Genomic DNA, 24046 nt, shown 5'->3' on the forward strand with positions numbered 1-24046 from the left:
TAATGAACAGCCCCATTGTCGGTTGAAAATTTGCAGAAATTGTCTTTTTGGTGCTTCCTGGCTTTCTTAACAGAAAATTTTCTTCCACTGGAATGTAGCTCTGTAACAAAGTGCATTTACTTTCAATTCCTGGAAATTCCAGGGCAATCCAGGAGTATTGGCAATGCTAGTTATGGTGAGTTGTACTGAGTCCCCATTTCCGCAAGGGCATTTGAGCACATGCACATTGACCTCTGCATGATTCAAAGCTTTCCCAACCAATTGTTTTAAACAGTGAAATGCAGCAGCCAATTTGTACACAGCAGGATCGCACAAACATGATAAAATGACCAAAAGGTTGGCCAGGGCTCAGTATTTTTAGACACTTTGCTATTTAATTTGTTTAATTGATATCATTGGGTCATTTGCATTTTCTTGGTGTGAGAGGTAACTTAATCAGTAGGCTGTATTTACAGTAATTGTAGATAATTGCAGGATTTCACAAGATAAATTGTACCCTCAACCTTTGCGGTTGTTGAATGCAAAATACAGAGTGCAAAGGTAACACCCTTGTTAATAAAGAGATTAATTTCTTATGCATTCATTCGCTATTACCACCAACAGTAATAGCTAGCAGAAGTAAAAACAGAAAATGCTGGAGATACTTAGAAAGTCAGGCAGCATTGGTGGAGAAATAAACAATCACTGAATCAGGTTAATGACCTTTCATAAAATTTCCACAGATGCCCCCTGACCCACTGAGCATTTCCAGCATTTTCAATTTTATTTCAGACTTCCAGCATTCTCAGTATTCTGCTTTTCAATCACTAATTTCTAGCCTTTGGTTTAAATTTTTATAAAGGCAGTAAATGTTTGAAAGGAAAGTCGATCAACTTCTAAAAGAGGAAAAGCTGGTTAATGCTTGGATGGGACACTGGATTGGAACTTGGATTTGTAACTTCTTTTCAAAGGTTATGGATGTATATTCCCTGACAGTCAAATTTATTGCAGTGTTGTACCACACCAGAATGCCAGAACAGAAAAACACGAGGGCCAAACTAAATTAAGTAAGTCGTTAGTACTAAAAAGGCACCATTCAGCCCACCTATTGGGACTTTACTAATTTCGCCCAACATCATCACTGAGTCTGCGGTGGGGTGAATGAGAAGCACTAGCAACCAAGGTTATTTTGTGAGGAGGAGCAGTTTGTTTCTTTCAATTTCATAAAATATTAAGAGAATTTCCAATATTTTCTGAGATGGCTTAAGTAAGGCAGATCAAAATCATCACCTGACTACAGCAAACATTTAGGAGTCTGGCTCCGAAACGAGCACAAATTTTATTTCAATATTGATTTTTCCTATAGATGAACACTGACCAATTTAGTGATCATGCAGTTTGGACACAGGCCTTTGCTCCATTGATTTGACTGCCCATTTCAGGCCCATAAACTGGCATGTTACATTTAGATTGTACTGACTCACCTTTATAACTTCTGAGGCAATTTCTCAACGTGGCTGGATGCTAATCACAGATTTCCTTGCAATAGAGGTGTTGAGCAGAGGAATTTACATCAAATGAGTCACCTGGATCACATCTATCCACATACCAAGTAGCAGCTGTACTTGGTGACATTAGCAGAGATGTTGAAAAAACCCTTCCCTTGATTTGTGGTTCTTCACTAGATATCTAAAAAGGAAGAATGTGCAGGGTCATAGTAAGAAGGCAGGCAAAATAGGATTAAGTAAACTGCTCATTCGGATAGCCAGTGCAGACATGATGGGTCAAATGGTTTTCTGCTGAGCTGTAATCATAGAATGATAGAAACCCTATAGTGCAAAAGGAGACCATTTGGCCCATCAGGTCTGCACCAATTCTTCAAAAGCACATCTAACTCCACGTCTTATCCTCATAACCCCATGCATTTGCCATGGCTAATCCACCTACCTACACATCTTTTGACACTAAAGGGCAATTTAGCATGGCCAGTCCACCTAACCTGCACATCCTTGGACTGTGGGAGGAAATTGGCGACCTTATTCAATTCTGTGATTTTTAAAGAAGCAGGCCTCTTATCTTACGGTGATATTCTTGATGATATTTTGACTGTTTTTGTAAGTGATTTTCACAAACTTAATGTTCAACCTGCTGGGTTTGTACCATTTTCCTCTTTCTACTCATAAGAGTATTTTAATCTATCAGGGGCCTCAATTGTTTACTATATATATGGACGTCCTGGAGGAGGCGACCGAGTGTAGGGTAACAAAGTTTGCTGATGACACGAAGATGAGTGGGAAACCAAATTGCGTGGAGGACGCGGAAAGTCTGCAGAGAGATTTGGATAGGCTGAGTGAGTGGGCGAAGATCTGGCAGATGGAGTATAATGTTGGCAAGTGTGAGGTTATCCACTTTGGAAAGAATAATAGTAAAATGGACTATTATTTAAACGGTAAAAAATTACAACATGCTACAGTGCAGAGGGACCTGGGGGTCCTTGTGTATGAATCGCAAAAACTCAGTCTGCAGGTGCAGCAGGTGATCAAGAACGCAAATGGAATGTTGGCCTTTATAGCGAGGGGGATAGAATATAAAAGCAGGGAGATCTTGCTGCAGTTGTACAAGGTACTGGTGAGCCGGCAACTAGAGTACTATGTGCAATTTTGATCCTTATTTGTGAAAGGATATATTGGCCTTGGAGAGAGTACAGAGAAGGTTCACCAGGTTGATAGCGGAGATGAGGGGGGTTAGCTTATGAGGAGAGATTAAATAGACTGGGCCTGTACTCGTTGGAGTTTAGAAGGTTGAGGGGTGATCTTATAGAGACATACAAAATAATGAAGGGGCTAGATAGCGTAGAGGCAGAGAGATTCTTTCCACTTAGAAAGGAAACAAGAACTAGAGCACACACCCTCAAAATAAGAGTGGCTCAGTTTAGAACAGAGTTGAGGAGGAACTTCTTCTCTCAGAGGGTAGTGAATCTCTGGAATTCTCTGCCCATTGAAGCGGTGGAAGCTACCTCGTTGAATATGTTTAAGTCACAGGTAAATAGATTTCTGATCGATAAGGGAATTAAGGGTTATGGGGAGCAGACGGGTAAGTGGAACTGAACCACTTTCAGATCAGCCATGATCTTATTGAATGGCAGGGCAGGCTCAAAGGGGTAGATGGCCTACTCCTGCTCCTATTTCATATGTTCTTATAAATATATTGTGGAAAGAATTCTCATATAATCAGTCTTAAGTTAAACATAAATTAGAAAAGTGAAGTAAGTAGCATTAAAATCTCAATACAGAAGCAATTAATAAAATTGAAAATACTGAATTGTTACAAAAGTCTCCGCAATTGCCAAAGCAAACATAAACGGTACACATATCAATTTCAAATTAACAATCAATTCTGATACTTACCAACACCAGAATTGATCAATAGCAATACAGCAACTCAGCTGTAGCAACATGCAGCCACAGTCTCCATTCTCAATAACATCCACACCACAGAACAAACCTAAACTGCCTTTAATGCTTCATAATAAAGATAGTCCTATAAAATAAACTGTCTGATTATAATCAAAGGCTCAAACAATCTCCTTTGGGATGGTGATTTCCAAGAAGCCTCAGAACACTGAGTTCACAAGTACATCCAAACAAAGTTGCAATAATTTTAGATCTATCTGAGCCCTGACCACAGGGTGAAGTTTTTGCCATTGTAAAGTAACTCTCAGTCCCACAACACCTACCTCTGTGTGACCAGCAGCCTCTGGAAATGGACACAAAGTGGGTTTCCTTTTTAAATTCTGGTTTGAAACAGTTTTAACCTTTGCCAATCCCTTTTCTTCCTGCATACAAGCAGCCCTGTATAGCAGTGACACGCCAGCTCTTCAAGCAACAGATATGCTAGAGGCAAATGATGAAAACTACATAAGGCAGCATATTGCCAAAATTTGTATGTCATCAGAAGTAACACAAGTGGCAGAGATGGGCAGGGAGCTCATGAGGCACATGTTGCCTTTCCTTTACTCATTTGCTAGAGTTTTTCCAGAAAATCTAGCACGAACACAACAAACAATCTTTTCCTGTTTGGCTTCACTGGTGGTGACTCCAGTGAGGAAATCAGGAAGCATCCAGGTCCCCCAGTGAATTCAATAATCTCAATAGAAGTTGCACCACAATAAGCCTCAGGACCTCTTACTGAGATGGGGGTGAGGAGGGATGAATAATTGGGTAACACTCCTGCTCTGATCATAATAGCAATAACAAATTACATTTGAATAGCACTTTTTATGTCATAAAGCATTCTACAGTGTTTCTCTGGAGAATGCACATGCAGGACATGATTGGGCTTGGTTTAAACATTCTCTCCCTCTACCACCAGGTTTGCACTGTATTATCTACAGAATACATTACAATATGACACCAAGGCTTCTTTAACAACACTGCCCACCTTTGACCTCCACCACATAGCAGTTGCATGGAGCCTCAGGGTTCCCCTCCAAGTCACCATGTTGTTGGCTCAACATCCTGCAACTCTTCACCACCCACATCGCAGCAAGCAATAAATGCTAACCTTTCCAGCAATACACATATTCCAAGAATGAATTTTAAGAAAAGGTTAAAAATTATGTTAGCCTAACAGTCAAATAGCATTCTATTTATGGCCTGGTTAAGCTAATGGATGATTAATGGCCCTTTTGAGCAAGGTTCCAGGGGGTGACTAGCTTCCATAGAGCTAAGATGCCAGCAAGGGATGCCTTCAGGAAGGGAGCAGAGAGGAGACAAGTACCCTGTTTTCTTTCTTAGTGCATGAATAAATGCGAAGAGGCAGTGGCATAATGGTGTATTCATTCTTATGTTTATAGAATTACATTATCAATCAGCAAGCTGCACAGCGAACTCTCTGGGAAGAGGCTTCAAAACAAGCAATCAAGGAAACAACTAAACCTTGTCCAAAGTGCCAAGTACCAGTGGAGAAGAATGGTCTGTACCTGCTATTATTTGAACTGAAACAATAGTAGCATAACTTTATATGATAACAGCAATACTAAATATCATTTAAGGAAATCAGAGTTCCATAGAGATATGCTGTAAAAAAAAACAGATTACTAAACATCTTACACAATTTCCTGCCATCCAGATCGTGAAATAAGCAACCACAAAATCTTTATAACTTGGCCACGTGATCTGACCTTCCCCTCTCTGATCCCAAACAATCAGCAAAGACCTCAGCTCAGTTCCCTTAAAACCCCACCTCAAAGAATTTTGAGATTGACTGCTGAGCTCTCCTTCAATCACCTCCATGTCCATTTCTTTGGCCAGGAGTCTTACCCTGGCACAGCAACGTTTTCTGTTGTCTTCAGAATTTTCTTTCCTCCTCTTACCCTCTCCAGAGTTTTTCATTGAGAGTTGCCAGTGTGACATTACCATTTCAATTTCTCTGCTCCCCTCACTTATTCTAACTGACCTTCATCTGAGCTTGCAGCATTCCATTCTCTTAGGCCATTCTCTCACTCTAAAATTGTCATTATTCCTGCAAACAAGGTGGTGCTGTTGTTGTTAATGGCATCTTTTGAGCAAATGTGCTGGGCATGAGCTCCAAACCACAGTGTTCCACCAGCGTGACAGCGACAAGACCACCTGGCAGTATTCCTATTCCCAGCAATGGCATCTGATAATTTACATCACTATCAATGCCTGAGACCAAAGAGATATCCGCATCATAAAAGCAGTTGATGATTCTGACCACCATCTAGTCAGGTCAATAGTGAACTTCCAGCCTGGCCAATGTTAGCATCGGCAGGTGAAGGCTATCCATGGGAATTCCAACTCATACTCTCTTCTGGAAAGGAATACCTGTAAATCCTTTCAGCCCAATTTTTCCAGTAAATCCTTGCCACCCTCTCTGAAGTCAATGCATCTGGTATGTGGCCATCTGGATCGGCTTCAAGACTGACATGTACTGAGGCACTGGGCTCAACCAGTCATCACTGCTAGGACTGGTTCAATAATAATAACACAATTGAAAATGTGCTAAATCAGAAGAGAGCTGCCTTCTGCCTATGGCAAAGCAACCCTGTGAACAGCTCCTTAACGGCATCATACTGGCAATCCAAGGCGGAAGCCCAGAAAATAATCTGTGAGATCAAAAACAATTGATGGCAAGAGAAAGCCAAGGAGTTACAGTTGTATGCTAAAAAACATGGCTTAAGAAGCATCTGCTAGGCTATGAAAGCTGTTTGTGGTTCATTCCTGTCCAGACTCACACCCACCCTAGGTGCTGACAAGTCTGCCCTCTCAGAGACAGTTACTCCATCAGAACCAGGTGGAGAATGCACTTTGAGACTTTTCTCAGTCATGATTGGCTACTTTGGCTACTCGTCCTGTGGACAAGCCCCTTGCCAAACCTCTGTCCCTGGATAAGTTTCACCAAGACATTGCACAAGCCAAGGCTGCTGGCCTGTACAATTGGGAGGTACAAGTTTGGTAGAACTCAGTTGTGCAGAGCCTATACTTATCTGGCATCAAATGAGGCTCCCAGAAGTCCTGATGGGTCCCAAGATTGTCTCAATCTTCAAGAAGGGAAACAGGGCTGAATGTGACATCTGTCAAGGCATAACTCTACTCTCCCCCAAAGCAAAATCCTCGCATAATACTACTGCAGTGCCTACTCCTACTTGCAGAAGATAGTTTGCTGGAATCCCTCTGATAGTTTCAGAGCATCATGTGGCATGATGGGTCTGATCTTTATCATTCAGCAAATGTGTTGATTTGCCAAAAGCTCTGGAATATTCTGGGCTGCATCAGCTGTCTGCAGAAATACGTCAAAGTTCTGCAGCTTCTTTGTGATGAAATGACTGCCACCATTCTATTCAATGAACTGCATGCTTTTTCCATCAGATCTGGTGTCAAGGAAGGATGTGTGCTTCTGCCCACCTTTCTCTCCATCTTCCTAGCGGCCATCACTAACATTGTCAAGAATGTCCTGTCACCTGGGGTCCAAATTGACTATAGGTTCAAAGGGAAATTATTCAACCGCTAATGGCTGAAAGTAAAGACCAAAGTCTTGCATTTAATCTTATCAGATCTCTGACACGTGGATGATTGGTGAAGACATACAGGCCACATTTGACTGGTTCAAAGAAAAGCTGCATTTGAATGTCAATGAGGCAAAGGTCCTCCTCCAAACAAAACTGTGTCTCACTCCAAAACCCCCAGCATCACAGCTGTGGGTCACCACTTGGAGGCAGTTGACCACTTCTGTTACCTCAGTAGCTTTGTGTCCCAGTTAGCAACCACAGAATTGGAGATCCTTCACAGGATCCAGTGCACGAGCTCATCATTTGGAAAGCTGCTCAGATAAGCCCTCATTAGCCATGACTGAGAAAAAAGTAAAACACAAAGCTCTGTCTACAACACTCCTCTATGGCTAAGAAGCCTGTGATATATCACCAATACTTGAGAAAGCGCTAGGCAAAGCATCAGCACTACCTACAGAAGACCCTACATCTCACTTGGATGGGTTACTGTATGAACATGAGCAGGTGTCCTGAGCACATGTGACCTATCTTGCACACAACTGGAGCAGACAGGCCCCTGCATCAGAATGCTGAACATTCACCTCCTGAAGTACATTCTCAAGTCTCAATTTGTGACCAAAGATCACATGGTGGCCAGCTGAAATATTTCAAATATACCCTGAAAACCTGTTTGTAATAGATTAGTTCTGACTTCACAGCTGGGAGGAGAATATACTGGACCATCCACGATGCTGCATCAAGCTTCACTAAGATGAAGCCAGTTTTGAAGCACAAAGACGTGGGAGCAAAAAGAACAATCAAGAAGGCATGCAATACCTCATTGACTATGAACTGACCAAAGACTAACTGCATTTGTGGAGTGTGGATTTTGGATTTTCCCTCTTAATAATGTTTCTTCTTTAGTTTTCCCTTTTCCATCTCTGTTACCATGGACTGAATTCACATCTATTTCTTATAGCCTTTCTCTCCCTTTTCTTTCTCTCTCTCTCTCTCTCTCCCCCTCTCTCTCTCTCTCTTTCTCTGTCTACTTAAGGTCTCTGTGGCAAGTATACTAGTCACTTCGAGGGACTCTTATTACATGTTCTGCATTCTGATTTTATCTGACTTAAGATTGTTGTTGGTGCCAAATGTAGAACATGTTGCATTTTTCATCAGTGAGATCCCTCCCCTAAATACAAAATTAGCTTTACCAACTTCCATACTTTTATTTTTGTTTGTTTGAAAAGTGCATTGTTGTTTTACTGCTGTTATTTATTTCTCTGGGAGAAGCATTGGGACAGAGTAGGGATGTTCCAGCCCTCTAACCTGTTTTGTCATTCGGTTAGATTGGATGGCTCTGTATTTAAACTCTATGTTTGTCTTGGTTACATAATCCTTTATACCCATGCCTAACATAGATCTACCAATCTATTTTGACATTTTAATTTGGCCTACTTCAGAAGTATTTTGAAGGATAGAGGCCCAGATTTCCACTAACCTTTGTGACAAAGTGCTCCCTGACATCATCCCTAAAGGCCTAACTTTAACAATGGCATCATCAGTCTACTCTTGATCATCAGCAAAGTCTTAGAAGATGAATCCAATACTGTGTGTGGCTCTTACACACAATAACCTGCCAATGGATATTCAATTTGGATTTCACCAGGGCCACTTGGATCCTGACCTCACAGAAGAGTTGAACTCAAGAGGTGAGGTGTGAATGACTGATTAGACGTCATTAAGGAACCCTAGCAAAACTGGAGTCAATGGGAAAACAGAAACTTAATTGGACCAGTTATATCAATGCTTTGGCTACGAGAACAGGTCAGCTGTTGGGAATTCTGTGGTGAGTAATTCACCTCTTGACTCTCCAAAGCCTGTCTATTATGTACCTAAAAGACACAAGTTGGGAGAATGATGTAATACCCTCAACTTGCCTAGATGAGTGCTGTTCCAACAACACTCAAGTGCTTGACACAATTGAGGACAAAGCAGTCCGCTTGATTGGCATCCCATCCACCATCCTAAACATTTGTTTCCTTCATTACCAAACACACTGGCAGCAATGTGTACCATATACAAACTGCACTGCTGCAATTCAGTAAGACTCCTTTGAAAATATCTTCCAAACCCATGACCTCGACCACTTACAAGGAAATGGGCAGCAGATGCATGGGATCATCACTTGTGAACTGCCCTCTAAGCCCCATACCATCCTGACTTGGTACTTCATCGTCAGTCTTTTGCTGGGTCAAAATTCTGGAGCTCCTTTCCAAACAGCACTGCAGATGTATCTAGAGCAGATGGATTGCAGTTGTTCATGAAGATTGCCTGCCACTGCCTTTCAAAGGCAATTAAGAATGAGCAACAAATGCTTGCCAGCAATGCTCACATCCCATAAAATAAAAAAAGGTAAGTTTCCTGATTTTGGACACCACAGTAGAGAAATTAATTTATCTCCATCTACCCTATTATATTTTTAACTACCTTAAACACCTATTTCTTCTTACATGTCCTCATAATTTAAGCCTTCTGGTCCTCATATCATTCTGGAAATGTCATTTCACCTGATTAATGAAGGTTGGAACAGGTCAGAAGTATGTACCTATCAATTTTCAAAATGGCAGATGCTGTAAAATATTTCATAGTATTATCAACTGTGGAAACTATCTTTATTCACTGGCTTCCAAAATATTACTGGATACAGAAATATCAAGGTTATGGTGTTAGAGTAGCAAACTAGAGTTTAAATGCAATCATGGCAAGTTACGAATCCAACTTTGACATATGGGAATAATGACCACAAAACCTGCAATTTTGTTGTAAATATCCAACTGGTTTACTCATGCCCTTCAGGGAAGGAAGCCTGCCATTCTACCCACTCTGCCATATTATGTGATTGACTCATTGGCTTAAGGCAAGACTTGGTTAGGCTTGCATAGTCTTGCTCAGCATTGACATTGTCCTGGCTATGGACCTGTGATAACGTGCAGAATTTTCCCACCCCACCCACGTGGGAACTGTAGTGAGTAAGCAGAAAACTTGGCAGACTGTTTCAAAGATCTATTGACCTCAGGTAGGAAATTCCAGTCTTTGGGTGTGTGCAACTGGAAAATTCCACCCTAATCTCTCCCTTGGTCAAATTGTTCACGTGCAGCTATAGTATTGACATCTGCATGACAATATAGAAAATGGCCAAGGTATTTTCATAACTAATAGGTAAAATCCAGCCCACAAAATTACCACCCTATCAACTTTCCAATCATTGATTGAAAGAGTCATCAATGCTACCATCATTCCACACCTGCCCACCAATGTTCAGTTGGTTTTCTCAAGAAGTATTTGGTTCCACACCTCAACACAGCCTTGACCCAGGCATGGACAAGAGAACTCAATGCCATAAGAGAGGTTAGACTAACAGCCAGACTATTATGCAATGCTAGTGCAACTGAGTTCAATGGAGGTCAGACAGAAAAGCTTCCAATGGTCTTCAGAAACAAATTGACACCTCCAAGCATTGCTGCAGAGGTTCCATGGGGAATTATCCTTCACACAGTTAGTTTTACTTGACCTCTACTTCCTGGCTGCTTTGCATGAATGCTGAGGAGTCTGCTCGCACCACCTTCCTGTTTGGGGACACTAAGGGGTTGGAGATCATGGACCTTTCCTTTTTTACCCCTCTCCTTTGCATCCACAAACTGTACACACTTTGTGTATCTAGGGAAAAAATATCACCCCATACCATCCTTCATCTTATTCAATTGGTTTGCTTTATTGATGTGTAAGGTATTTGTTTCATGGATCTGACTGCATGCTTCTTCCTACCACAGGAGGCTGCATGCACATGAAATGTCCCAGAACGTCTTGTCACTTCCAGTGGTGCTGGCTGTGCAGTAAGGAATGGAATCGTGACTGCATGGGAGACCACTGGTTCGAGTAACCTAAAAAGAAGAAGCAGAACAAACAGAGCTTTAGGAAACTACATTGAATTTATTAGTGACTAGGAGATTTGGATCTGATTAGTCCTTTAGTGACCCTGTCACAATGCATGAAATTCAGCTTTATTTCCATTTCTTCAGGGATGATGATTTACACACATTTACATGAATTTACAGGATGAAAACAGGCCATGTGGCCTAAATAATCTATGCCAGTGTTTATACCCCATACCTCCTCCTACCCTCCCTCATCAACTCTCTAAAAACCCTTCTATTTGTTGCTCCCTCATGTACTTATGCAGCATTTAAGCTATTAATCTGAACTCTGAATCCCTGTGGTAGCGTGTTCCATATTCTAACTACTACCTGAGATTTCTCCTAAATTGCCTTTTGAACTTATTAACAAACAACCTTATATTAGTGTCCTCTAGATTGGATTCCCCACAAGTGGAAACAGCTTCTCTACATTTACCCTATCAAACCCCTTCATTATTTTTAAGAACTCTGTAAGATCACCAACAACCATCTATTTTCTGGACAAAAGAATCCAAGTCTGTTCAGTCTATCCAGATAACGATAACCTCTCAATTATCATTCTTATATTTACCTCTGCGTAAAGGGCTGTTTCTGTCTTCTTCACATAGTGAAATCAGGACACCTTGCTACACAAATAAGAATGTATTTTGGATGCATCTATAAACTACTGGGGTAGAACTGGTTCAAACATTATCCATAGTAAGCGGAAATGTATCCAATGTAGCGTTTTGGTCAGGTCAGCGCTGTTAAGCAAAGACTTTTTGACTCAGGAGAAGGTACAAATGGGTTATGCAGAAAATAGGAGCAGGAGTAGGTGATTTAGCCCTTTAACAAAACCATGGCTGAGCCTCTAACAACACCACACTCCCACGTTCTACATGTACCTCTTGACACTTTTAGAGTGTAGAAATCTATTTCATTTTTAAATATATTCAGTGACTTGGCTTTCACAACCTTCTGTAGTAGAGAATTCCACAGGTCCACAACCCTCTGAGTGAAAAAGATTGTCCTCATCTCAATCATAAATGGCCTACCCTGGATAGTGGTATGTTCCAGATCCCCCGATCAGAGGAAGCAACATCCCTGCATCCAATCTGTCCACGCTGTCAAAATTTTATATGTTTCACTTAGATACTCTCATTTTTCTAAATTCCAGTGAATAATGGAATAGTCAAACCAATCTCTCCTTGTATCACAATCCTGCTATCCTAGGAATCAGTCTGGTGAACCTTTGCAGCACTCCCTCTATAGCAAGAATATCCTCTTAAAGTTTATTTATTAGTGTCACAAGTAGGCTTACATTAACTCTGCAAGAAGTTACTGTGAAAATCCCCTAGTCACCATACACTGGAGCTTGATCGGGTACACTGAGGGAGAATTTAGCATGAAGAATGCACCTAACCAGCACGTCTTTCAGACTGTGGGAGGAAACCGGAACACCTGGAAAAAAGCCAACGCAGACAGGAGAATGTACAGACTCCACACAGTTAGTGACCCAGGCAGTTTCTTAGTAAGGAGACCAAAACTGCACCCGATGCTCCAGATGTAGTCTCTGTACAGCTGCAATAAGACATCTTTTTTCCTGTCTTCAAATCCTCTTGCAGTGAAGGCTCACATACTGTTTGCCTCCCTAACTGCTTGCAGCTCCTGAGCGCTTGCTTTCAGTATCTGGTGTACTAAGACACCCAGGCCTCTTTGTACGTCAACATTTCCCAAACTATCACAGTTTAAATAATTCTCTGCCATTCCGTTTCTCTGTCCAAAGCGGATAACTTCACATTTATCCATATTATCCCACATCTGCCATGTATTTGCCTACTCACTCAACTTATCTAAATCACAAGCCTCTTAACATCCTCCTCGCCACTCATTCCCACCAAGTTTTCTGTTCTCAGCAAACTGGAAAATATTACTTTTGGCGCCTTCATCCAATCATTGATGTATATTGTGAATAAGAACATAAGAACATAAGAAATAGGAGCAGGAGTAGGCCATCTAGCCCTTCAAGCCTGCCCCACCATTCGATAAGATCTTGGCTGATCTGTCGTGACTCAGTTCCACATTCCCGCCCTAGGGCCTAAGCAGATCTGTTCCATGCAGAACCTTGTTTTAATTTCATAAACTGTAGTGTAACTCTATCAGGAGCTAACCTAATAACGTCCACTTTCCCCATCAGCTGGGACAAATTTCTACCCCAGTGTCTGCTTACTACAGGCTTTAAACTTGTGCATTTCAGCTGCATTTCTTCTGAATTTAAGTATTAATTAAATATTTTATCCAAAAATTATGAAGTGAAAATCAACATCCTACTGCAAACTTTCAGTTCATCTGAATGGAACAACTTTTATTTATCACTTCAGAGTGGAACAATAGGACTGTATTTTCCAGTCGTTTGATCAATCTCACGTGCACAAATCTGAACAGAAGTGAAAAACCTTTTCTTCCACTTAGTCACAAATGGAGCTGATTGAATTATGTGGTGACTTTTTTTTTAACATTTACACCACAGCATTGGAAGGAGGTGACTTCATACCCTTAACCTATCTTTATCCCTTTGTAGACTCTTTATCTCCTCTTGACAACATACTTTCCTATCACTAAGCCGTGGCTAGCACCAACCTGGAGTTTAGAGGAGAATTCTGACCAAACATGTGATTTTCCTGGCCCTCTGCACTGCTCAAGAAGCACAGCAGGCCAGGAAATGTCAGCGGATGGGGAGGGGGTGCTGTAGCGGGATTCAGAACAGGTGTCCAACTGACTGTGACTTTCCCGGGCTGTTTTTTATGGCATAATCTACCTTGTGCTGGCAAACAGCATAAGGTTGATTATCATACTGAAATTGCAATTTCAATATCATTAGCAAGCCCGGGATGGTATCGTCTGGGCTTCCTAATGTTTCCACCCCTGCCGGGAGAGGTTCCCACCAGCAGAGATTACAGCTGGTCCCCGTCAATGGGGACCAGATGTGAAGGGCTCATTGGTGGGGACAAAGGCCATTAAAGCACCCTGGGAAATCAGGGGCAGGGCTGTTGCCCCTTGAAGGTGCCAGCCTGGCACCCTAGCTCTGCCCAACAGGGAGGGGGGAACTGCTGCGCATTCTGCATTAGGGATCTTGAGGGCTGGAGGGGGGACGATCGGGGCTGGCCTAGAGGGGAGGGGTCAAGGAGACTGGTAAACACAGTGGGGGGAGAGGGGAGAGAAATTGGTAGGGCAGCAATGGGGGGGCGGGGTGCGTGAGGGGGACAGAGAGCATGCACTGATCTCCCTACTGACAGATCAGCACATGCACAGTGGCCTGCTCAGCACACTGATACTGGCCTCTCAGGTGGAATCAGGCCCTGTTTTCCCTTTACTGGCGTGAATCCCCTGGCGAACTCTGAAGCATAGAGTGCTGGAAATTCATCCAATTAAATACCCCCTCCCCATTGGGTGCTTAGTTTCTTTTTAGGAAAAAACACTTCATGATTTCAACTGTTGGAAATTATACAAAGAGCTTCTTTACATTGTTGCAGCATCAAAATCTACACTGAATCACAAGGGTGTTCAACAGAGCAGTCTGTTCATTTGAGAAATAACGTGTGTCATGATGGGAAAGAGATGGGGTTGTGTTCTGGAGAATACAATCAAATGGGTCAGTGTTGACCTGAGCCTTTTAATGGATTAGCGTTATCACTAAGTTTAGGAGGTATAGGTTTAAATCAATGGCAAAGTGATATAACTAAACTTAGGCTTTTTAGTAATAAGGATTTATAAAACCATCAAAAGTAAATAATTCTTTACAAGGTCATAAGGAATAAGGGCAAGAGTAGACCATTTGGCCCATCGAGCCTGGTCTGCCATTCAATAAAGCCATAGATAATCTGATTTTAGTCTTAACTCCATTTTCTTGCCAATTCCCATTACCCTCAATTCCCTCATCAATCAAAAATCTGTCTCACTCAACTTGGAATGCATTCAACAAACCAGCCTCTGCTCACTGGGAAAAAAATTCCAAAGCCTAATGATCCTCTGAGAAAATCCAACCCCCCCGAACATCGTTGGCCTCATCGCTGGCCTCCACAATCCCCTCACAGAGAGATTACTGGCCTCATTGTTGAGCGAGTGAGGCACTGAGGAAATCTCTGAGGCAGTGAGGCACTTGGAGTGAGGCACTGAGGGCAGCACCACTAAAGTGTCACCGGCATTTACCACACAACCCACCAAAGATGATCACCATAGTGGGTACCTTTAGTTTTGAGGCTTCTGGGTCACAATCTGATGAGCACATCACAGTTGCTGATGCACATCGGATGGAGGCGGGCACACCCGAGGGTTCAGGTGCACGGAGGTCTGCTGGAGGCCTGGAATCAGCTGTCCCCAAACTAGCTGCTGGGCCTTTGGGCCTGTTCCTCCCAAGGCTGGTGGAGATACGTCAAGAAACCCAGGGAGTTGTGGAAGGGCTGTCAGTAACCATGCTGCGAATGCAAGGCTGTTTAGGGGAGTCAAACAGAGTGCTGTTGCAGGAGGAAATGCTGACACAGTGTGAGACCCAGGGTGGCAACTGCAGTGGAAAGTCTGGCTTGGGTCTGTCCTCATGGGTGACAGGATCCAGGCCATCCTGGGGACACCACAGGCCACGGACAAGTGTGTTTCCAGCATCCAGGAGGCATAGCTTTCAATGGCCATGGATGTTGGGGGCATGTGGGAGACACTGTTGGCCATGGCTGGGACTCTCGCTGGCATTCTGGAGACACAGCGGGCAGTGGCTGTGAGCCTTAACCCAGGCTCAGAAGGTTACTGCTGAGGGGTTCCAGAGCCTGGCTTGCTCATAGGATGCTATAATGGAGGGGCTCTGGAGCTTGGCCAAGTCTCAGAGGTCAGGGCTGAGGGATCACGCATCATGGGGCAGATGCATCTAGGCCTCCCGGACTGGCAGAGCGAGGTGACGTCGGAAGTCCAGCCAACCTGACATCCCACGAAGTGCCCCCGGGGCCTCTGGGCACCCAAGGGAGGAGGAAGACCCCAGCATGAGTGGGGCGTTCCAGGAGATCCAGGATGTCCCGAGACCTTCCAATTTCCCCTGTTCTTCACACTGGAGCATCTCGGGGCTAGCAAAATGAACAGAGTGACACCGAAACATTGCCATCTGCAAATCAGCTGGGGCCCTCCAGGTCCTGGCCACCCAGGTGACATCTGCCAAGGGCATCAATGGGGCGTGCATCAGAGCTGGACACCTCCACCTCCGATGTGCATCCTGGGGTATCACCTACAAGAAGCAGTAGACAGTACAAGGTTAGAAAGCTGTTGTTTACTGGAGGGCACAGGTGAAGGTCAGCATTAGTCAGGGTTTGGTAATCATTTATGTTATGAGCACAATAAATTGTTAATTGCACAACATGCAATGATTCTCTTCTACCACTCCCCCCACTCTTATCCCCGCCACCAACGCCCAAACATATAGGCGCTGTCTGTTGAGCCTGGCAGACTCAGCCACATGTTTCAGAGTGCCTGCCCTACCTTCCCCTTGGTGCAAGTCCTCCAGCCACCCCCCCCCCCACCCCCACCCCACCAAGGACAGGCGTGGCCGGCGATTACATATCTCCTCCGAGACAGCCTCGAAGGAATTGCCCTCTGCTTTCTGTGCCCCCCTCGGGAGCCTGCTCACCCACCTCCTGACCCTCAGCGGCAGCCCCCTGCCCTCCATCCTGAGGGTCTGATGGTGGCCAATCTTGCAGTGGTCTCTCCATGACTGCCACCTCCTAAGACATCACCTCCTCCTCCTCATCTGCCCTGCTGCCACCATCATGCCAGCTCCAGATTGAGCAAACCGAGATCCATCTGCATAGTGGGGTTTGGAAAGAGCATTGAATGATGGATTACTCTCATTGACTGCGTAGACCCAGCACCAGCCCAATCCCTCACTTGGGCCAAAATCCCCACTTGTGGGAGCTGGCAACACTACACAATAATGTACGACAACGGATGAATGAACATCGCTCGACAATCACCAGGCAAGACTGTTCCCTTCCTGTTGGCGAACACTTCAGTGGTCACGGGCATTCAGCCTCTGACCTTCGGGTAAGCATTCTCCAAGGCGGCCTTCACGACACATGACAGCGCAGAGTCGCTGAGCAGAGACTGATAGCCAAGTTCCGCACACACGAGGATGGTCTCAACAGGGATCTTGGGTTCGTGTTGCACTATCTGTAACCCCCATGACTTGCCTGGGTTTGCAAAACCTCACTTACTGTACTGTCTGGAGACAATACACATCTCTTTAACCTGTGATCAGTGCTCCTTCCACTCACACTGTTGGCCACTTTAAGACTTGAATAGTAGGTTAGGTGTAAAGATCCGCATTCTAATCAGTAATCTGTAAACTGTCTGTGCTTTAAGTGCTCTGTCTGAGGCCAGAACTCTCCATTCACCTGACGAAGGGACTAACCCTGAAAGCTAGTGAATTTACTATCAAATAAATCGGTTGTACTTAAACATGGTGTTGTCAGACTTTTTACTGTGTTTACCCCAGTCCAACGCCAGCATCTCCACATCATGCACACTACACAGTCCATAGTGCCATGCGTGGTCCGGTTAGGGTTGTGTGAGATTCCCATAATGACAAATGCTGGTACAGATTATCGAGGTCAGTGTGCAGACATGGGCAATGTGCACCCTTGAGCCATTGCTATGTGTGGAACTGCAGCATCCGTTACAGGCATGTGTTGCTGGTCGGTGTCACAGGGCAGGGACAGACTGCAAAGCAGCACCAGATGTGTGCCCAGTGACAGCAGATTCCATGCAGTCCATGTCTGAACCTCTGCACCCTGGCTTGGAGCAGCAGCTGCTTCATCAGGCCTCAGTCAGCAGACGGTACACTCCTCCCCCACCCTGGAACACCAGCACTCAGTCGAGTCCCTAACCACACCCCGCAGTAAGACAACGCCACTGCAATGTGCTGCGGAGAGAGAGAGTGAACATGAGCCCTTGAGACTGCCTCCCACAGTGCAATATACAGCACTGCCTGCCTTGGGGGGTGGTGCAGATGGTGGTGAGATATGGAGGCAGACTCCCTGACAGAACCTCACCCAGAGAGCTGTGAGGAAATAGAAGCCCCCCAGACCCTCCCCACAGATATCACTGGTCCATGGGCCAACACCTGAAGGAGGAAGGCACCAGGCATCTCCAGGGCTTGCCTGCAACATCCCCGCTCGCCTCATGTCAGTTCAAGGCTGCCACACCAGGTTGCGACTTTTAAATAGTTAGTCTGATTCGCGCCAAAGTTACATCACGCCAAAGAGGTGAGAGACGCAGATTTGGGCAGAGATTGCATGTGAATTCCGATAATGGCAATTAAAGGTATGTAAACTCATGCTATTCAGCGGCCTGCTGATTTTCAACGGGTTCCCAGCAGCACCATTTTTCTTCGGCTGGGAGGTGCACATGGGTCATAAAAGCTAGTGGAGAATCCACAAAATGGCTGACACACACATCTCCTGGCCTGACCTGCCAGAAAAGTTGTGGGTCATCATGGGCGAATCGCAACCATGTTCCCAATGGTGAGGGAGTCCAGAAATAGGGGTCACAATTTGAGGATAAGGGGTAAACTTTTTAGAACAGCTGAGGAGAAATTTCTTCACCCAGAGGGTGGTTAATGTGTGGAATTCACTCCCATAGAATGCAGCTGAGCCAAAACATTGTCTGATTTTAAGAAGAAATCAGATATAGCTCTAGAGGTTAAACAGACCAAGGGAAATGGGTGGGGGGGTGGTGGTGGTTGGGGGAAGGGGAATCAGGATATTGAATTCGATGATCAGTCGTGATCAAAATGAATGGTGGAGCAGGTTTGAATGGCCTACTCGTGTTTCTAGTCTCTATGTTTCATTGATGTACATGAGTATGCCTTGAATGGGTGTTATAAAAAGCAAAGACATTTTCACCGTGACAGCAACTTGGTGTAGTATTCCAACTGTGTGTATACTAATCATATACTATAAACATCATCACAGTGAAGAACTGAATGGCACAGTTATCCTTATTTAAAAAAAGGAATGGAAGAAGGAAGAGAACATAAGAAAATAAAGCAAGATTAAGACCTGCAGTAAACCAGAATTAGAATCATGATTTGTTTGATCTGTGCAATATAGAAATAGACCTATAAGGAATTAATTCTAATACATGCTAATCAGATGCAGTGTGCAAAATCACACATGATCTTTCTTCCTCTTTTATAAAACTTTGTGGTAAGATTGTAGCCCATAGTATTGTAGCCCATAGTAAAATATGTTCCAATAAAGTTAGTGTTTTACCTGCCTGTATTAGATGAATACTGCCAAACACTACGACAAATGTTATAGATCCGGGTGAGGGGGTAACCATCTGAGGTTAAAAATATAGGAGTGTCAGCCATTCAGTTTCATGTGCGTTGCTGGCCGATGGCTTAATTTCACTTACCTGTTTCATATTCCTTAACACCCTTGGTGACAGCCTTCCAACCCATATGACATTAGTTTGCATTGTGGTTGTCAACTCTGTTAACCAACTGAATTTATCTGACTGGAACCATTCCTGTGCCTCTTGTGGAGGATGTTGTCGGGATTGACTCTGCGGGTCGCACATTGGAGTAGTCCTGTCAGCTCCTCGTGTTCACAGATCCTGCTGACCTGCGGAGGATGCACAAGTGCCAGGCTGTATACTCTGCCCAAATCAACTGGGCCAAGTGTTCCCGGCACCCGGTCGGTCTGCAAATAGACCGTCTCCCAAAGGAGCTCAGGCTTTTCAGCAAGAGCAGAATCAGCCTCCTCTACTTGGGAGTCCATCTTTGCCTGGCTGAGGAATCCTTGGCGAATTGGCAAGAGCTGGAGGCCAAGGTCATCTTATGCCTGAATCGCTGGACAGTACTGCTCCACATGTTGTCTTACAGGGCTCGAGTTCTCATCTTAAACCAGCCAATTGCTTCCATGTTGTGGTACTGGCTGGTCACTTTGACCCTTCCCCCTGATTTTCTCATAACCAGAGAATATTCGTACAGTTTTTCTGGGACAAAAGACTGCACTGGATCACTGCTGAGATTCCAAATCTCTTGCTAAGGGAAAGGGGTCAAGCATTGGTGTGTCTTCACACCCAGGTGGTGACCTTCTGCCTTCAGACCCTGCAGCAAGACCTTTTTGTTGAGCCCCCTCCTCAATGGTGTGCTCTGGTGATGTATTTCTTTCAGCAGGTTGATGTGGCTGTGGCTGCCAGGGTGTCCAGGGTCAGGGACATGCTGGGTGGCAGAGGTGAGGGCTAGATGACACTACGAGTGACTTAGCATGAGGTGGTGGCTGTTCAGCTCACGGCTGATGCCATCTGTGACCTCAAACTGGTCATACACGGACCCGACATCACCCATAGGGCCCTATTTTACCATTTTGATTCTAAGTGTTGGGTGAACTTGACATTGGGAATATTTCAGATCAGACTTTTACATCCGTTCTCAGATGTCTCTGCCTGAAAAAAATATCAGCTATTCTGAATCGCACTGCAGAATCCTGTAGGCAGGGCTTAACATGCCCAAAATCCGGCAGCTGTGATTGGTGCCTCCAACTGCGCACGTGCAGAAAAAAAAGTTGGAATGCCACATTGCTCTCGGGACAGATAATGCCCTCACAGACATTGTCCCACCGCCACAACATTACTGACCCCTTCTCCCTTCACCCCTTCCCCCACCCAGACCAATCATGGGATCTTCCCCATCTTCCCCCCACCAATCTCAAGCAGGACTCTGTCGGATGTTTGGCCTTTACCTCCTCACTAACTGAAACACCTGAATCGGACTTTTGTGGAGCATGTCTGTTTCGTGCCAAATCTGGATGGGCAGACGCAGTGGTAAAGGGGGAAGTGCCGGTAAAATTGGGCATGCAGCCCATTCAGTCAAGTTAAATACATGCAAATACATTTAAATGGACGTCGCGCTCATTTCAGGCATGGTCCCAATCGCGGCCATTTTCGGGCCTTGTTAAAGGGGAACCAGCATGGAGGTGGGCGCGGATCACGCTACTTGCCTCATGCCCGACTTTATCAAAAATGAGTACAACTTGATGGTAAAATCGAGCCCATAATCTCAAAGAAACGCAACCGTGCAGTGGAATCCCCTCTGAGCATATTTCCGCTCAGACGGAATTTCACATTGGCCCCAAGCCCAGACCTGCTCCCCTGGTGACATTATGGAGTCGACACCCCGGAAGGTGATGCCGCAGATGGCGACATCCTGGAAGGTGGCAGATAACTTCCAATGGACTCCATTTCCATTGGAAAGATGGTTGTTTGATGCTGTATTAAGGAGTAGAAATAGTAAGAATAATAATCAATTTTATTGATTGCCATGAATTGTTTCACTGTATGAGGTATATTTGCTGTTGACATTGTGATTACACCAGCTTGTTGTTTTAATAATTTATCATTGTATAAATGCATTCAAGCTATTAACTTTGTAAAAAAGAGACTGCTGCTGGCTGTCTACCATGTTAATGGGGTTGCCATGGTTTTGTGTCAAGCATGACTGGCAGTTTGTTTAATATAGATGACAGTTAATGGGAAATTGGCTGCCTTCTCAACTTCATTGATTACGAAATAGGCCAATTCTGCCAGCCTGTTAATGCTTAATTCTACACCATGTTTCAGTAGCCCCTACTTTGAAGAGCCTGATAAAATGGACTGAAATTGTAATGTATTTGGATTGGAATCTATAATATATTTGGATAAATTGTAATGTATTTGGACAAATTGTTTAAAATAAAAGAGCATTGGGATTTGTGTATGTGCATCGTGGAGTAGTGGCTTTATTTTGCGTTTAACAATAAATACTGTTATTTTCTAGTCAGATTTCCCGAGTTATTAGAGGTGGACAGTCCCATGAGAGTAATCAGGCTATTGAACAGATATTCAGAGGTTGGGGAGAGAGTTAAGATGTCAGAAGGGTAGTCACAGGGTTAGAAACTCAGTGTGAGGTGGGGATGTAGTTGGGGCATGGGGGTGGTGGTGGTCCGGTGGTGGATGGGTTGCGTGATTCAGCAGAATAGTTGGAGGATAGTTGGGTGGTACAGGGTAGTCAGGGGGATAATTCAGTCGGGATCACTAGTTCTTGCTTCTGGATTATTAACATACCAGCTGAGTTACCTTCTGCTAAGTGGCTAAAACTAAAATCAGAATTATGTTTACAACCCAGTCTACAACAGTCCTGTACTGACTGTCTGGATTTTCCTCTGATTCACCACCTGAAATCAATAGTTTTTTTTGTATCTTCGTGGGGTGTGGACGTCACTGGCTGGCCAGCATTTATTGCCCATCCTTGGTTGCCCGAGGGCTGTTAAGAGGCAACCACATTGCTGTGGTTCTGGAATCACATGTAGGCCAGACAGCAGAATTCCTTCCCTGAAGGACATTAGTGAACCGGATGGGTTTTTCTGACAATTGACAATGATTTCATGGTCATCAGTAGATCCTTAATTCCAGATTTTGTTTAGGTCTAGTGGTGTTTCCTTGATGTAGTGTAGAAAATGGGACGGTGGAGTCTTCTGCTGAATCCCCACCCTTAATTTGCAAATATAAATTATAGTATTCTTCCCTGCTAACTCTTTTTCACCCACCCCCAGCCCCAGTAATAGTCTGAGTTAACTGAGTCATGAAATTGCCTTAAATGGTAGAGGAGGTCGGACCTGGGAAAACCGGCCAAATTTCCTGCTCTCTAAGAGTAGGCCCTTCCTCATATCCATCTACTTAATTAAACATGATGACAGTCTCTAAACTGGTGTTTGCTTTAGTTGATTGATACTGTATTTCAAGGAGGAAGCCCCATTCTTGCTACACTAGTGTCAGGGCCATGACATTTTCAGTGCCTGAAATAAAATAGAGGGGCAAGGAGTAATTTTAAATCGTGAAGTAAATTTATCAACAGCCTAATTTTCAGAACAATTGGAACATAATTGTATCAGTGAGTATTGTGTTATGAGGTGGCCTTCTCCTTTAAGAGCGCAGAGTAGATTTTCTCCAAGACTCTTACTTCAGACCTGCTAATTGATTGCATTTTTCATTTTTGCCAAGTTACTTACTCTGTGATAGGCAAGCGCTGATTTTTTAAAATATATACCAGAGTGAGAAAGGGAGAGATAGGAAATGAATAACAGGTGAACACAAGCAGCGTGGCAAAGGTCTGGTAGGTAAAGAGTCAGTAGCTGATTTTCTGCAGTCTTCAATAAATCTGATCAATCTAACAGAATTTTGCACAGATCTTGTATTTTTTTATTCTGATGCCTCATGGATCCGCAAGGGCAGCTTGATTAGCCTTTTAAGGTCTTAACCTGACCTTTCTCAGTGAAGGATTGTCAGTTTTTACACAAAGCTTCATCCTTTTATTAAAAAACTGAGTAGATTTAAGTCCTTCAAAGTTTATATGAATGGGAAAATCATATTTGTGCATTTGCAGAAGGTTGGTAACTTCTAATTCCCTCTGAGTTAACTCTTTCAGGACTATATTTAGATGCAGCAACCACAGAATTCTATATCCTAGCAATCTAAGACTTGTGAAACCTTCCTTCCATTCTACTTCACAATACTGATCAATAAAAAGGCTCAGAAACATTCATTTTTACCAGTGGTGTTAAAAGTGGAACTGCATTTGTTTGGAAGGTTAAAGCAATTGTTCATTGAATCCCTACAGAGCAGAAAGAGGCCCCTTGGCCCATCGAGTCTGCACTGACCACAATCCCACCCAATCCCTACCCCAATATCCCTACATATTTACCCACTAATCCCTCTAACCTACACATCTCAGAATACTAAGGGCCAATTTTAGCATGGCCAATCAACCTAACCCGCACATCTTTGGACTGTGGGAGGAAACTGGAGCACTCAGAGGAAACCCACACAGACATGAGGAGAATGTGCAAACTTCAGACAGCAGCCCAAGCCGGGAATCAAACTTGGGTCACTGGAGCTGTGAAGTAGCAGTGCTAACCACTGTGCCACCCTTAAAGGCAGCAAGGGGTCAGGCAGCAAATTCTTTGAGCGAATATAGCAAGTCTATACTGACAGATAGGGTTCTAAGTTTAAATACGTATCTGAACGGAAG

General features: G+C 44.0%; 1 protein-coding gene across 1 annotated transcript in view; it reads left to right on the top strand.

The window, feature by feature from the left end:
- Positions 1 to 12912, top strand: part of prkn (parkin RBR E3 ubiquitin protein ligase) — a 1024997-nt gene extending 1012085 nt beyond the window's left edge. The window contains exons 11-12 of the mRNA XM_080200221.1: positions 4835 to 4952; positions 10819 to 12912. Of these exons, the coding sequence (XP_080056347.1) occupies positions 4835 to 4952; positions 10819 to 10928 (228 nt within the window). The 3' untranslated portion in view covers positions 10929 to 12912. The remainder of the gene's footprint in view (positions 1 to 4834; positions 4953 to 10818) is intronic.
- Positions 12913 to 24046: the final 11134 nt, after the last annotated feature.

Source organism: Carcharhinus amblyrhynchos, chromosome 12 (assembly GCF_965287045.1).
Source record: "Carcharhinus amblyrhynchos chromosome 12, sCarAmb.v2.hapA, whole genome shotgun sequence".
NCBI classification, from domain to species: domain Eukaryota; kingdom Metazoa; phylum Chordata; class Chondrichthyes; order Carcharhiniformes; family Carcharhinidae; genus Carcharhinus; species Carcharhinus amblyrhynchos.